This window comes from Zingiber officinale, chromosome 8B (assembly GCF_018446385.1).
Source record: "Zingiber officinale cultivar Zhangliang chromosome 8B, Zo_v1.1, whole genome shotgun sequence".
Lineage (NCBI taxonomy): Eukaryota > Viridiplantae > Streptophyta > Magnoliopsida > Zingiberales > Zingiberaceae > Zingiber > Zingiber officinale.
This window is the reverse complement of record NC_056001.1, coordinates 35145407-35161968: the sequence shown is the minus strand read 5'-3', so window position 1 is coordinate 35161968 and position 16562 is coordinate 35145407. Positions and strand designations below refer to the sequence as shown.

The following is a 16562-nucleotide window of genomic DNA, read 5'->3' as shown; positions in this document are numbered from 1 at the left end:
TTGCTCAATCATTCGTACTGGTTACAAGTTTGTAGAAATCCAAATAACTTAGGTCAATCAGTGGGTTTGGGTAAAACCCCATATTGATCCACCTAGACATGTTCGATTACACTTATATCAGGTCTTGTGGATTTCTGAGGTTACAAGAAGTCTAATTGTATCCTCCTCCACTATTATGCTAACTTTCAGCTACAACGTGATCCTGACCTCTAGGATATCAGTCTCACGTTGGGTCTAATATGAGATCATATCAAGCATATGGTAATGTTGATCTCCTGACACCAGACCCACGTTGTTCTTTGCTCAGAATTAAGGTTTGATATCATTTGTACATTGTCCTCAATCAACCCTTCCTAGTGGTTGAAAGTTTATAAAAATCTAAATAGTCTAGGTTCATTAGCGGATTTCGATCAAAATCCACTAATCGACCTAGACAGATCTGATTGGACTCATTTCAGATCCTGTATATTTTTAAGACTGCAAAGAGTCCAACGGTTTCCTCCTTTGCTTATTTCAATCTCTCAGGAGGTGCTCTAATGTTATCCTAACTTTTAGCTAGAACTTGGTCCTAGTATCTAGGAGATCAGTCTCACATTGGGCCTAATATGAATTAGACCAGACATGTGATAGTGTTGATCTCTCGACAGCAGACCCACATTATTCCTTAATCAGAACTTATGGTTGATACCATATGCACCTTGTCCTCACACAACCCTTTCTAGTGGTTGTAAGTTTAAAAAAATCCAAATAGCCAAAGTTAGTTAGTGAGTTTCGGTAAAACTCTACTGATCTATATAGACAAGTCCGATAGCACTTATTTCAGGTATTGTGAGTTTTTTAGGCTACAAGGAGTCCAACTATTCTCTATTTGTTTGACCTCTTCGTAGGTTTTCCAATATTATACTAACTTTCAGCTAAAATGTGGTCCTAGTCTTCGAGATATCAAGTCCACATTGAGTCTGATCTAGAATCAGACCAGGCCCAACTTATTATACAAATGGTTAAGACTTGATCCATTTACTTAAGTCAACCCAATTTCCACTGAACTTAGTAACTTTAAATGACACTTTCCTCCTGCTTAGGACCGCCATCATATCCATTTTCGAAACCTCTGTTTTTTTCTCCATTCGAGCCATGTATATGGCGATAATTATGCAACCATCATCTCTAGCATCCCTGTCATCCGACCATAACTGATGTATGTAGCTCCATTGCTTATTTAGTTTTCTTTCTAGAATGGGTTCTTTAGGAGTTATAGTTAGTGTTTAAGGCATGGTCAAATTCGAGCAAGCATTTCAATTATGAAGCAATTAGGGTTTCAAGTTGTCTTGTTAGGATAGTCTATTGAAAAAAGTTGGTTTAGGGTTCAGGGTGTCTAGGAATAAATGGTTTTAGGGTAGGTCATGCACTTACCAAACTAGGATAGTTTGTTGTCATTATATTGATTGATGATTTATGGTTGCTTAGTTCAGGATGACTTCAAAAACATAGTCGTCAAGTGGAGGTGATGCTCGATCCAATTATCTCAATAGAAGACAAACTAAAAGAATGAATTAAAAAAAGTAGCCTTTTCCATTTTAGGTAATTTATTGTTGGAGCAATCTAGGTGCCCTAAGTTTTGATGTTTGGGCAAACATTTAAGTTAGACTTATTATTATATTTGATGTGCCTTTAAGTGTGCAAGTACAAGAAAGTCCAAGTGTGATCTTGGTAAAAAAAAAAGGAAAGTCCAAAGGTGAGTCTTAGCAGTGTAAGTCCAAGCATGTAGTCTTGGCAACATAAGTTTAAGTATGAATTGGCAAGGTTGAAGTTCTGAAACAAGGAGCTCTTGGCAATGGAAGAACCGATAATAAGGACAAGGCTGAAGGAAGCTCTTGAAAGTAAAATGTGAATGATGCAGAAACATCTGAGGGATGCAAGACTGATGGAGGAGACTAGAAGGCAAGGTCAAGATTGTACGAGCGAGGACGAGTGCTAAGAGATTATAATCGGAGTAAAACCCTAGGTTTAGGGTTTACCAATCGACTGGTGGTTGGACTGAAAGAGAACAGAAACTTATGTTCTCTCAATCGAAGTGGACCAGTCAACTGGTCCTGGTACCAGTCAATTAGTATCAAGCCATTGAATTATAACAGTCGAATTTCATAGAGGACCAGTCGACTGGTAACGACATGAACAACAAGTTGTTCCTCCCGAACTCTATTTAAGAGAGCTCAGGGTGAGTGGCTCAAGTTGATGAAATAGACTTGGTTAAAGTTTATTAGAGTCTTTCAAGCTCTCGTGTGATCAAACGTGCTTGTGTGAGGTTATGACGAGATTTCTCCATCGACAAGAAACTTGAGCTAGCTGGTGCTTTTTGGGGAATAATCCAACGATGGATTAGGATCATCCACCTTACGGATAGCCATGGAATAGGAGCTCTAATCTCCGAACCATGTTAAACGCAACGTATATTATGGTTTGTTCTTCTTATCGTTATAGTCTTCTAGGGTTAGCTTTCATTAGTACTTGTAGTTAATTTTGTATTCCGCTATACTAACAAATATAGGAAGTGAACGTCGTAGATGATCGACTATTCACCCCCCTTTAGCCGGGCATCACGATCCCAATATTTATTTTATTTGTTCAACCGACATCATAACAACGAGATTTGATTCTATGCATGATGTGTGTAGATTTTACACACTTTTATACATATTTTGACATACATCTACTTGTATTTCATGAGCATAATCTATATTTATTACACCCTATTTAATTATAATATAATATTTCCACTCTTTTTATTCAGAGATTTGTTTTTTGCTTACTTTAATTGATAGGACGTATTTTTGGAGGGAAAATGGACTAAAAAAAGCTTAAAACTTTAAGTCAAAGGAAGGAGCATGCTCACACGAAACATACATGAAAGAAAAGGTTTTCAAAAGACCTTCAAATTAGAGATTTAGTCAAGAAATATGCTCTAGCCATATTCCTTGACACGTACATTATCCTACGGAAGAAATTTGATAGAAAACGAAACTTAAACGGAGTCTAGAGCATCCAAAAGGTTCGGACAGTGCTTATGAGACATGGCCATGTGAAGATCAAGTTTTTCCCATGCTTTGGTCGTGTGGATTTAATATATATTCTTAAATCATTTAAATTCCTTATAGTAAGAATGTTGAACGATATATAAACTTGTTGTATAGCCTACCAGATGAAAATGCCCCTCAAAACAGAATAAAACAATAGGTGTCAATTAACTATCATATTGTAAAACTTCTCTATTCACACCAGATAAGAAGAAAGATATAGTTAAAATAAAAGGTGATTCCTCCTAAACTAATTCAGTTGAAAACCTGCAAAGTAAATCAATTACTATAAATCAGGAAAATAAATTTCAAAATTAAATAATTATCTTAACTTGTCACTTAATTAAATAAAATATGTAATTTATAATTCATACTATCATACTTTAACTTCTTTAATTATTTTAACAAATAGGTCCCATCTTTCTCTTGTTTTTTGTTATTTAAAGTCTTAAATTGCTTCTTGACATACTACAACCATAAACATAAAACATATTTAATTAATAAATTAAATCAAATGACTAAGACTAATTTATGTACAAATACACACTTATGACAAGGACTTATTTTCTCATTTTGTTAAGTTGGGTAATCCTTATTGTATCCTTCTCTGCCTCTTCTTCAAAATTGTCTACCATAATTGAGAGAGTCTTTCTTTCTTCTTCTATACCATTCCCATCAATTTTTTCCTTTCCCCTGTCTACAGCATCATCAAGTTTTTTTATAAATTTTTCACCTCCTTTTGCTATGATGTTCTCCAAAGGCTCACAGATTTGTTTCTTGCTCTACTTTCTCTTAGGTAAAAGCTAGAGCCACAATGAACTATCAATTGGAGTATCGTTATAATCATAGCGACTTTGAGCATGCCCTTTCTAACTTCTTGTTCTGAAAGTCACTAGTTCAGGATGAGGATCAACTACAGGATCGATTAATTTAGCCTACATACCTTTATTTTATATTATTTTGAGTAATTCTTTCACCATTTCATTTAACTGCATGCTCTCCGATGTTAGCTCCTTGAATCGGTTTGTTTGAATGATGCAGTTACAACATTCGTTATTACTTTGGCATCTAGCTTCTGGGCCATCTAATTATGAAGTCTCCATTGGATATGGAATATCATCAATGAAATCAAAATTCTTAACCAATGTATTTTTATATTGGATATCATTTAGTTCAATCATAATTTGTCAAATTATAAAAATAAATCTTAGAAATTGTATATTAACCTAAGTTAGGTGACAATCTTCAATAGTTATCTCTTCAAGAAAGATTCTATCGAACATGACTCTCACTTCACTAATATGTGAAGGAATATTCCTCCACTTGTTTATTCGTGCTCTTTCATTATTGTATGATTTCTAGATTGGAACATGCTCTAAAAAATCATGCCTAATCCATCATAACAAGGGTTACATATTCATAAATATCCATAAAATAATATCAAATTTAATATCAAAAATAAACTTACAGTCAGAAGACTAGCAAATCTCTTTAAATAAGGAAGTGTGATGTTGGATTGATTTATATGAGTTGATGAAAATATGTCTTCAATCTTAGGTAATTGTGAAGCCATAAATTGATGGATGACTTCAACCCAGTTGAATCTTCTAAGTTTGTCAAAATCATCTACTTTAACTATAAGACCTAAAGGAACCTTATATATACAAAAAATAATAATAATAATAAGGCACAAACAAATATATACAAAATGTATAATTTATAAAATACTAAAACATTATCACCTATTTCAACTCTATGGGAATACAATTTAAGTAACTCCTCAATTGTTGATTTGGTAGGTTCTTTTTAATTTGAGAAGTGAGCAACAAAAAGGTCACCCAATGCTTTAGTTGAATTCATAGGAACCTAAGAACCTTGGTCCGCAATACCAAGCAATAAAGACACGTATCTTCTAATGAAGGTAATTGGCACATCTGAAAAATCTAAAATGATTAGTTATATTATAGGATATATTTTCTGCTGACCAAAATAAAAAAAATATTAAGTTTCTCAAACTATCTGATTTTATTAAAATACTTACTACTTCGTACTTAAGTTTCATAACTAGAAGTTGTACCTGAGAATCTAAAAGTTTCATATGTTGAATCCTAATTTTAAAATATATTGACCAATATACCACAGATATGTTGCATATCTTGTATGTCTAAGAAAATACTAAAGGGAGATTGTTTGAGAATCATTATATGTTGATCATGTAAACGAACAAAACTACAATGTTTTCCTTTCATTGTGGATGCTGCAAAAAAAAACTGTTAAAGTGACCTAACCCACTATTTTAATACAATTTTTGTCCAACACCAACTGAAGCCTATAATTTTTAAATATTGAAATTATTAACAATTAAATTCACACTTGTAGAGATTTTTCAAATCCAGATGCACATTATTCTAAACATATCCAGTACAACAGTAATGCTATTTTGAAATCCAATGAAATTTACATCCTAACTAGTCAATGAAATTACAAACTTAAACATATCAGTGTGTTTGTTAAAAACAATGACATCCAAACTCACATGAGACAAACACAAACACTAAAGACTAAACATGTCCATGATACATACCTTTGCGGATGATCAAGAACCAGAGGTTGAAACATTTGCCACATCTTATGTGTCATTCTAAAATGATAGTATAGGCGACAAACAAAACCCTAAACTTAAATACAAAGAGTCGAACCAGGCCAATATGTGGGTTTCGTCTAACCCTCTAAGTGAGTTGTTGTTGCTTGAGAGGTACATAAGAAGACACTCGCAAACGCTTTTGCCTACTAAAATAGAGTGTTGGATTTTTACCTCTGGTGACTTAATGGAGAAGAGATTAGGTTTGCATGTACGAAGAGAGTAGGGGAGAAAGATGTTGATATTGCTGCATTCGAAATACCATAATTATTTTTAAATTTCAATATTTCAAAAATGAATCGGATACATTAAAAATGTCACTCAAATCCGTTATTTAATCCATCTTCAAATATGATGCATGATTTAATTTTTCTTTTTAATTGCGTCCTTTGTTAAATTTCGGGAGATACAGAGATGGTCCTACTTTCATTTAGAATGGTCAATTAAATATTGACGCATAGGATCGTTCGCGAAAGGAACTCAGCCATGTATGTCCTATTAAAAAAAATCAAGAATCAACTAACATCGAATTTGAGGCAATTGATTTGTCCCATAAAAATTTTCTATCTCCTATCAACCATCGGGATTAAGAAAACAATACTTCAGAAATTCATTATCTCATAATTATAGGTCCCATCTAAACTACATAATATATATTTAAATAATAACTGAGGTAGCGAATGACTATGAATATTACCTAATTGTATGAATTTCATTGAATCCTATAAATTTAAAAATTATTCTTAAATTATCATTTTTAAATTCATAATTTAAATATTATCCCTTATTATTATTTCGTACCCTCGTTCCAAATCCACCTAATTATACGTCTTCTCGCTACGTCACAGCGGCCCTACTCGAGGGTCCCACGACAAGTGGTGACCAAGCTTTAATGACCGAGAATGTATCAATCTCCGTCGAATCTATTTTTATCAATGCGAGCGCCTCTCTCTATTGCCGCTGCTGCTGCTTCTTCTTCTTCCTCTTCGCTGTCCTGTTCTTACTCTGTTGCGAACGATGCTACTTCGCAGCGCTTCGTCTCCTCTGTTCAACTCGCCGTGGGTGGCTGCGGCGAAGGAGGCGACTGCACACGAGTTCTCGGCGGGGGTTGCAGAACTGCCCCTATACAGGTCTCGCTCCCTAGCCCACCTCACCTCTTGTTTCTCCTTCTGCTCAAGCTCCACTTTTTCTTCCTCATCCTCTGCCTCGTCTCCCGCCTCCCGGAGGCGGACGTCCACGCCCATTTCCCGCGCTCTGTCGGACAGCGGCCTCTCCCACCTCAAGCCGAGGGCGCCACCTTTGCCCTCCCTCTTCCCGTCATCCGTCTCTCAGGACGAAGCGGAAATAGGGAAGACCGATGGATTGAGGCAATTCCGAAAATCCAATTCCGTTTCTTCCTCGTCGGCCAGTCTCTTCTCCAGCTCCCGGATGGATGATCCCGGCGCTGTGATGGTGGTGGAAGAAGAGAATCAGTGCGTCGTCGTTTCCGAGGGTTGCGTTGGCGGCGTGGATGGTGGTGGGAAGATATACGGCGGCGGTGGAAGCGGCGGCGACGATGGAGACCGGGGATTCCATCTCTCGGATTCTGATGGCGGAATAGAAGCCACCGATGCGTATTACCGGAATCTGATCGAAGTCAACCCGAGCAATTCTCTCATCCTTGGGAACTATGCCAAGTTCTTGATAAAGGTAAATTAAAATGGTTCTCTAACTCTTTCCGCTTCGATCTCCTCTGTTAATTAAGTAGCGTTTGTGCTGGGCGATTCATCATTTCAGTTTCGAGGAGACATGGCCGGAGCGCAAGCGTCCTGCGAGCAGGCGATCCTGGCTAATCCAAGCGACGCCAGCGTGCTCGCCCTCTACGCGGATCTGGTGTGGCAGAGCAGCAGGGATGCGCCTCGAGCTGAGGGCTACTTCGCCCGTGCCGTCCAAGCTGCGCCCCACGACAGGTGACGCATGTACAAACAGATCCATCTTTCTGTTAATTCATCGACATGCATAAATTAAACGAATGTTTGGAATTGCAGCTACATCATGGCTTCCTATGCTAAATTCCTGTGGGACACGGAGGATGAGAGCGGCATCGAGAGCCCGCCTGCCGTGTTTCAAGGATCAAGTCCGCCACTTCCTCCCCCTCCTCTACCACCACCACCACCACCTTCAATTGTTGCTGCTTCCTAAAAATGTTGAGGTGCTACCTCTTTCTCACCGGTGCAACTGTATGCGGCCGTAAATTTTGCTAGGATAATCAAGTGGGGGTGTGGTGTCCAAAGTTGTTTGATAAGAGAATGTATCTTATCCTCCCAAATCTTAGAAGTACTTGGTTTTCATGTTGGGAATATGAATGAAAGAATAGTTCCTTGTCTTGTTGGGAGAGTTTTATGATAATAAAGTTAGTTTATATTGAATCTTATTGTAAAACTAAGAAGATAATATGAACGTGAGAAAAGAAGAGGATGATATTTATTTGATTTTCAATCAAAGTATATTCCACTAACTTTGTACATGTCATATTTATAGAACTAAGAATATAAATAATATATTAATAAAAATAAGATGAAGTGATAGCCTATTGGCATTAAAGGGAGGAAAAAACCAAAAGTAAGGCAAAGAATAAGTCTTCAATCATGACATCCATTTATATTCTTGACACTCATCCTTGGATGTTATTTATGATATTGTCCCATTAAAAATCTTATCAGAAATATATAGTGAGAAAAAATCATGTTGAAGGAAAAAAGTGTACAATATAATTACTCTTCCTCTTTATCACATATCCTTATATCTTTCAATTTCCACATCCCAATGTTATGTACTATTCTTGAAAGAATGTCGAAGTAGGCAAAGCCTTTGTAAATAAATCGACTAAATTATCTGATGATCAAATTTGTTAAACATTGATATTACCTCTCTTCTAAAGATCATGCGTACAAATTTTTTTGGGTGATATATGTTTCATTCAATCACCTTTAATGTAGCCTTCCTTTAGTTGAGCAATGCATACAACATTATTCTCATATAATGTCGTTGGGACATTTTTTATTTAAAGGTAAATCGGATGTCTTTCGAATGTGATGTATTACAGATCTCAACCATACACATTCCTGACTCACCTCATGAATTGCTATGATCTCAGAATGATTAGAAGATGTAGCAGTAATCGTTTATTTCATAGATTTCCAAGATATGATTGTGCTACCACATGTGAATATATAACCTGTTTGAGATTTACTATTATGAGGGTCAGATAAATAACTAGCATCAACATATCCAATCAATATCGCTTCAGGCGTATGAGGATAATATAATTTTATATCTATCGTATCTTGAAGATATTGAAATATTTGTTTAATGTCATTATAGTATCTTCTTGTTGGAGAAGAATATCTTGCTAATAAATTTACAGTAAATATTATATCAAGTCTTGTATGACTGGTAAGATATATTAGTGCTCCAATAGCACTAAGATATGATACTTTAGGACCAATAAGTTCTTTGTCATTCATTTGAGATCAAAATGGATCCTTATTTACATCAAGAGACCTTATGACCATTAGGCTACTCAATGGATGTGTTTTATCCACCTAAAATCTCTGTAACATCTTTAATATATAAGCAGTTTGATAGACAAATAATTCATTTTCAAAGTGCTCAATTTACAAACCAAGAGAGAGTTTTATTTTTCCAAGATCTTTCATCTCAAACTCTTTCATTAGGCAATCTATCGTTTCAAAAAGTTCATCAATAGTACTAATAATATTTAGGTCATCAACATATACTACGATTATAACAAATTTAGATCCAAATTTCTTAATAAATACACATGAACAAATGGGATCATTTAGATATCCCTTTTTCAACAGATATTCACTAAGACGTTTATACCACATATGTCTAGATTGTTTCAATTCATGTAGAGATCTATATAAGTTAATCAAATATAATTTTCGGTGATATGAATCATATGTCTCTGGCATTTTGAATCCTTTAGGGAGTTTCATGTATATGTCACTATCAAGTGAGCCATACAAATAGGCTGTAATGACATCCATTAATCACATTTCTAATTTTTCATGGATTGTCAAATATAACAAATATCGAAATGTTGTTGCATCCACCACAAGAGAATATATCTCCTCATAATCGATTCCTGATCTCTGAAAGAAACCATGAGCAACAAGATGTGCCTTATATACGACAATCTCATTTTTCTCATTCCATTTACGCACAAACATCCATTTATATCCAATCGGTTTTACATCCTCAGGTGTAGGGATAGTAGATCTAAAAACTTTGTTTTGTGAATGATTTCAATTCTGCATCAATCGCATCTTTCCATTTACGTCAATCATTTCTTTGTTTGCATTTATAAACAGACTTTGGTTCAAGATCCTCATCATCTTTTATAATATTGCATGCAATATGATATGCAAAAATATTATTGACGTCGATTTCATCTCGCTTCCATCTTCTTCCAGTCATACTATAATTTATTGAGATCTCTTGATTATCAGGTATATGAGGTTCTTCTAGAATCATATTATTAATGATTGGAGATTCTTCTGGAGTTATTATTTCCTCGTTTTGAGCCTCTATTTTTTTTTTCCTTTTTTTGAAGATTTTGTTTTTGGAATCAATAGGTCTACCATGTTTCACTTGTAGTTTAGGCTCATTAACAATCTTAGGTCATCCTTCGGGGACATCGATTTTGATTGGAGCATTAGCAACTAGAATACATGTTTTTGTCACTTTTTTTAGTTCAATAAATGCATCTGATACTTGATTGGCTAAATTTTTCAAGTGAATAATCTTCTAAACTTCTAGTTCACTTTGCTTTGTTTAAGGATCAAAATGAGATAATGATAACTCATGCCGTATAATTTCCTTTCCTAACTGTTGATTATCCTCTTTTAATGTTGGAAATTATATTTCATCAAATTGACAATCGGCAAAATGTGTCGTCAATAAATCTCTTGTCACTGGTTCTATATATTTAATAATAGATGGAGACTCATATCCAATATAAATTCTCAATCTCCTTTGGGGACTCATCTTAGTTTATTGTGGTAGAGCAATAGGCATGTATACCATCATCCAAAAATTCTAGGATGGAAATATTTGGTTCCTGACCATGTACCCATTGTAAAGGAGAGATCTCATGATAATTTGTAGGTCTGATGTGAATTAGTGCCACTGCATATAGAATAGCATGTCCCTAAGCAGAAATTGGGAGTTTTGTCTTCATTAACAAAGGTCTTGTATTTAATTGAAGACATTTAATCAATGACTCTATGAGGCCATTTTTTGTGCAAACATGTGCTACGGGGTGTTCAATATTTATTTCAATGAACATGCAATAGTCATTAAAAGCATGGGAAGTAAATTCTCCAGCATTATTGAGACGAATGGTTTTAATCGAATAATTCATAAAATAAGCTCGTAATCGAATAATTTATGCAAGTTACCTCACAAATGCATGATTACAAGTTGATAATAAATACACTTGTGACCATCTTATTGATGCATCCATTAATACCATAAAATATCTGAATGGTCCACAAGGCGGGTGTATGGGCTGGCATATATCACCTTAAATCCGTTCCAAAAATGTTAAGTGTTCTACCTTAACCTTAGTTATTGATGGCCTTATTATTAACTTCCCTTGTGAGCAAGTAGTGCACGAAAATTCATTGGGAAGAAAAATCTTCTAGTTTTCAATGAATGCCCACATGAATTCTTAATGATTCACTGCATCATTATAGAGCTAGGATGCCCCAATCGATCATGTCATGTGATGAAATTATTTTACTCAACAAACATCTGGTTTGCAATGGTATATACTTTAATATATATATATATATATATATATATATATATATATATATATATATATATATATAGTATAATCCCGATGATACTGTGGGTAATTTTTTTAATATAACTTTCTTACCGAAGATAATATTCATAATGCATAAATATTTTGTATTATTTTCATTCATAGTCTTGACGAGATATCCATTTCGACGAATATCTTTAAAACTCAATATATTTCTTCAAAACTTAGGAATATAAATCATCATCGATAACAAATTTTATTTCTTTGGGTAAATGGATATTAGCTCTTCCAAAGACTTCAAACATTTCTATATTTCCACATATAATGTTTAGATTTGCACTATTCATTATTAATGATGTAAAAAAATTTCCCGTCTTTAAAAATAGTATGAGTTGATGCGCTATCTGCGAGACAATCATCATTGTCGTTGATCGAGAATTTGATTTGAGAATTTTCCATTTTCTTCATATAAACATAGGAAAATTATAAACTTTAAATAAAATATATCACAAAGTAATAAAGTAAATGACAATTATTATTCATGATTACAACATAAAAATAAAATACTAATTCATGATCACTTAATAGTGTGATCAACATTATTATCAGGCTCGACAAAGAAATCTACCAAATCAAATTGGGAGATATCATCAAAACCATAATCAACTTTGTCATCATTAGAGACAAAATTTGTCTTTGTCACTTTCTTTCATTTGTTTTTCACTTATTCTTGATGGAGATCAATAAGATGTTTCGGCATATGATAAGTATGCGACTAACGACTTTTCATGCCACAATGATAGCATATATTTTTTATATTTTTACTGCATTGGCCATTTTTCCTCATGTGTCCCTGTAGTACTTTCCCCCTTTTTCATATAGCGAGGATGATCATTGCGAAAATATTATTGACCATGACCACGACCAAGGCCGCGACCACAACCACGAGCTTGACCTCCAAAGTTATATGTTGTCACATTTACTTTAGAGAATGGAGTTGATCCAGTCGAACAGACCTCATGATTTTTCATCAAAAGCTCATTATTTTGTCTGGCTAATAGGAGAGATGAGATCAATTCAAAATACTTCTCAAAACTCTTTGCACAGTATTATTGCTGTAGGAGCACATTTGATGCATGAAAAGTGGAGAATGTTTTCTCTAATATATCTCAATCAAAAACAATTTCTCCACATAATTTCAATTGAGAAGTAATTTGAAATAAGACCGAATTATATTCACTTACAAATTTAAAATCTTGCAAACACAAGTGCATCCAATCAACCTGAGTTTTTGGGAGGATTATTGTCTTTAGATGATCATACCTCTCTTTCAAATTTTCCCAAAGAACAAGTGGGTATTCACGGTGAGATATTCAATTTTCAAAGCCTTGTGAAGATAACAACGAAGGAAGATCATCACTTTGGCCTTTTCTAGGTCGGATGTCATAATTTTGTCTTTAATGGTGTTTCTAAGACCATTGACAGTAAGGTGAATTTCAATATCTAGTTTTTTATGGTGATATCAAGAGACATGAACTCCAATTTCATGAGGTTCGGCATGATAACTCAAAGAAATATTAATGATGACTTTAGAAACAAAATGAATGAAAGTTTTCAAAATTACCGTTAACTACCCCAAACAACTTAACTTCCTCGAACGGGAAAAGCTTCGTGCTGATAACGTATTATAAAACTAAGAGCATAACAACAAGAGAGCGATAGATGAACATGAGAAAAGAAGGGGGAGATATTTATTTGATTTCTAATCAAGTACATTAATAACTGTGTACATGTCCTATTTATAGGACTAAGAATATAAACAATACATTAATGAAGATAAAATGAAGTAATAGGTCTCTTTACATTAAAGGGGGGAGATGAAAACCAAAAGTCTCAATCATTAATCGAGGTAAGGTAAAAGGATAGGTCTTCAATCATAATGACATCCACTTATATTCTTAACAATGTAAAAAACTAAGAAAAGGAAAAAAACTAACCATCTTATGAAATCTTAAAATTGATACAAAGTATAAGGTCTTATATAGTTAAGTTAAGAAACCCTAAACTCTATAAAAAAAAGGAAAATGTCCAAATTTCCCTAAAAGCTATAAACAAATAAATATATAATCAAACATCCTCCCTCAAACTCACGATGCTACAACTAGAAGCATTGAGAGTTTGTCAAATAAGAAACGAAAACGTGAAGTGGAATGTGCCTTCGTAAATATATCAGCAATCTGTAGCTTTGAAGGAACAAAAGGCAATGTGATGGTGTCAATCTGAAGATGGTGACGAGTAATGTGACAATCAATTTCAATATGTTTCGTTCACTCATGAAAAACTGAATTGCGTGTATTTGAATAGCACTCTGATTATCATAATATAACGAGTAGGTTAATGAAGTGAGACACCCATATCCGTAAGCAACCAACGCAACCAAACTATCTCACAAGTAGTTGAGGTCATGACACGATACTCAACTTCTGTGGAATATCTAGAAATAACATCTTGTTTTTTACTCTTCCAAGAAATGAGGGAATCACTAAGAAAAATACAGAAGCAAGTGGTAGATTTGCGATCCGTAGGATCACCAACCCAATCTGCATCAGAGTATGCACGCAGCTTAAGAGATGAAGTAGAAGGAAATAAAAGGCTTTAAAATTGAGTGCCCCGAAGATACCTGAGAATACGAAGAACAGTAGTCCAATGAACTGTAGTTGGTGCAGCGACAAATTGACTAACCACATGAACAGCATACGCAATATCTAGATGAGTCACGGTGAGATAAACCAAGCTTCTAACAATAGTTATGTACAAACTAGGATCCGGCAAAGGTGAGTCATCAGATGGAGAATATCGAGCATTAGTCTCAATAGGAGTATCAACAACTATATTATCAGTAAGACGAGCACGCTCAAACAGATCAGATATATACTTTGACTGAGATAAAAGATAACCTTTCAGGGAATAAGCAACCTCAATGCCTAGAAAGTAGTGTAGTATACCCAAGTCTTTCATAGCAAAACAATGAGCCAACTTACATTTCAAGGAAGTAATTCTATCAGAATCATCACCAGTAATAATCATGTCATCAACATATAATGATAAAAGAATACGACCTGCACTCGTACATCTGACAAACAATGTTGAATCATGATTACTGGGATGAAAACTAAATAAAGTAATCACTGTAGAGAACTTCTCAAACCAAGCACGAGGTGCTTGTTTGAGATCATAAAGCACTTTATGAAGCCTGCAAATTTCACCAGGTTTATGTGAAATACCAGGAGGAGGTGTCATATAAACTTCTTCATGAAGATCACCATTTAGAAATGCATTCTTGACATCCATATGAGATATTCTCCATCGACAAACAGAAGCAACAACAATCAGAGTACGACCGGTTGTCTTTTTTGCAACAGGAGCAAATGTTTCTTAATAATCCATGTCATACTCCTGAGAATAACCTTTAGCAATAAGACGAGCTTTGCATCATTCGATAGATCCATCAGATTTAGTCTTAATCTTATATACCCAACGAGAACCAATAGTTTGTTTTCCTGGTGGCAATGAAACCAAATCCCATGTATGACTCTGATCCAAAGCAGTTAGTTCCTCAGTCATAGCATTCTGTCAAAGTAGATTACAAACAGCCTCTTTATAGGATTCAGGCTCAGAAAGATAATGAATAGATACAACAAATGAAGCAAAAGAACGAGAATAACAAGAGTAAGCAAAATCTGGTAGTTTAGTAGACTTACGAACACGAGTGGCTTGACGACGATGGAGAGAAGGATTATCCGCAACCTTATGAGATAATTGGGTAGTGGCAGAAGAAGGAACATGTGAAGAAGATATCTCAGAAACCAAAGTACCAGATTCAATTGAACTACCAGTAGGATTTGTGGGTGAATCTTCCTCAGTATCAGTATTGAAAGGATCAATACAAAACAAATCTAACTTTGTCATATTATGCGAACTAGCCGGAATAGAAAAGAATGGAATATGCTCAAGAAACACAACATGACGAGAGATATACAATTTTTGACTAACAGGATCAAAGTAACGATATCCTTTTTGACTAACACCATAACCCAGAAAGACACAAATAGTAGACAGAGAGGCTAACTTATTACGCTCTGCATGTGGATGAAGGACAAAGCAAGTACAACCAAAAACACGCAAAACGGAATAGACAGGAGTATACTCATACAATTTTTCAAAAGGTGACAAACCTGAATTGTAAGAGGTTGGAATTCTATTAATGACATGAGCAGCAGTAAGGATTGCTTCCCCCCCCCCCCCCCCCCAAGGCATTAGAAACACTACCAGACAATAAAAATGAATAGGCTGTTTCAATAAGGTGTCTATGTTTTCATTTAACCACGTCATTTTGTTCAGGAGTATCTGTACACGAGGTTTGATGAATAGTACCATCAAAAGCAAGTAAATATAAAAATTGATTCGAAGTGTATTCACCCCCTAAACCACAACGAAAACACTTTATGACACTAAACTATTGAGTTTTCACAATAGCTCTACAGTTGTTGAAAATTATAAGATCATCAGACTTGTGTTTCATAAGATAGACCTAAGAGTAACGAGTGCAATCATCAATAAACGAAACATAAAACCTTGACTCCCCTTTTATAGGAATAAGAGAGGGTCCCCACACATCAGAATGGATAAAATCAAATGGAGCAGAAGAAAAAGAAAGATTTTTAGAAAATGGTAAGGCGAAAAATTTGACCAGTTTACAACCATTACAATCAGAAATATCAAACCTTTTTAAAGGTCCTAATGCTCCTGTAGAGGCTAAAAACTGCAAACAAGGTGCTGAAATATGACCTAAGCGAGAGTGCCACAAATAAAAATTGGAAGATGAACAACTCAGATGAAAAGACGATAAATCCACATTCGAAGCTACAACTTCTGGTAATTTGAGTTGATCTAAAACATAGAGTCCTCCTTGCTTATGGCTTGTCCCAATCATCCTCTGAGATTGTGGGTC

The 16562-nt window shown here is 34.9% G+C and overlaps 1 protein-coding gene across 1 annotated transcript; it reads left to right on the top strand.

Moving 5' to 3' along the window:
• The first annotated feature begins 6637 nt into the window (after positions 1 to 6637).
• Positions 6638 to 8123, top strand: LOC122015597. Its single transcript, XM_042572582.1, has 3 exons — positions 6638 to 7404; positions 7492 to 7664; positions 7743 to 8123. Exons 1-3 carry the CDS (start codon positions 6733 to 6735, stop codon positions 7894 to 7896), a joined length of 999 nt encoding a protein of 332 aa, XP_042428516.1. The 5' UTR covers positions 6638 to 6732; the 3' UTR covers positions 7897 to 8123.
• The last annotated feature ends 8439 nt before the right edge of the window (positions 8124 to 16562 follow it).

Bases quoted from the DNA above. Each gene is read 5' to 3' on its own strand.
- LOC122015597 (XM_042572582.1), top strand. From the start codon at position 6,733: ATGCTACTTCGCAGCGCTTCGTCTCCTCTGTTCAACTCGCCGTGGGTG. The intron at 7,405-7,491 runs GTAAATTAAAAT...TCATCATTTCAG, and splicing joins ATGCCAAGTTCTTGATAAAG to TTTCGAGGAGACATGGCCGG. The intron at 7,665-7,742 runs GTGACGCATGTA...TTGGAATTGCAG, and splicing joins CAAGCTGCGCCCCACGACAG to CTACATCATGGCTTCCTATG.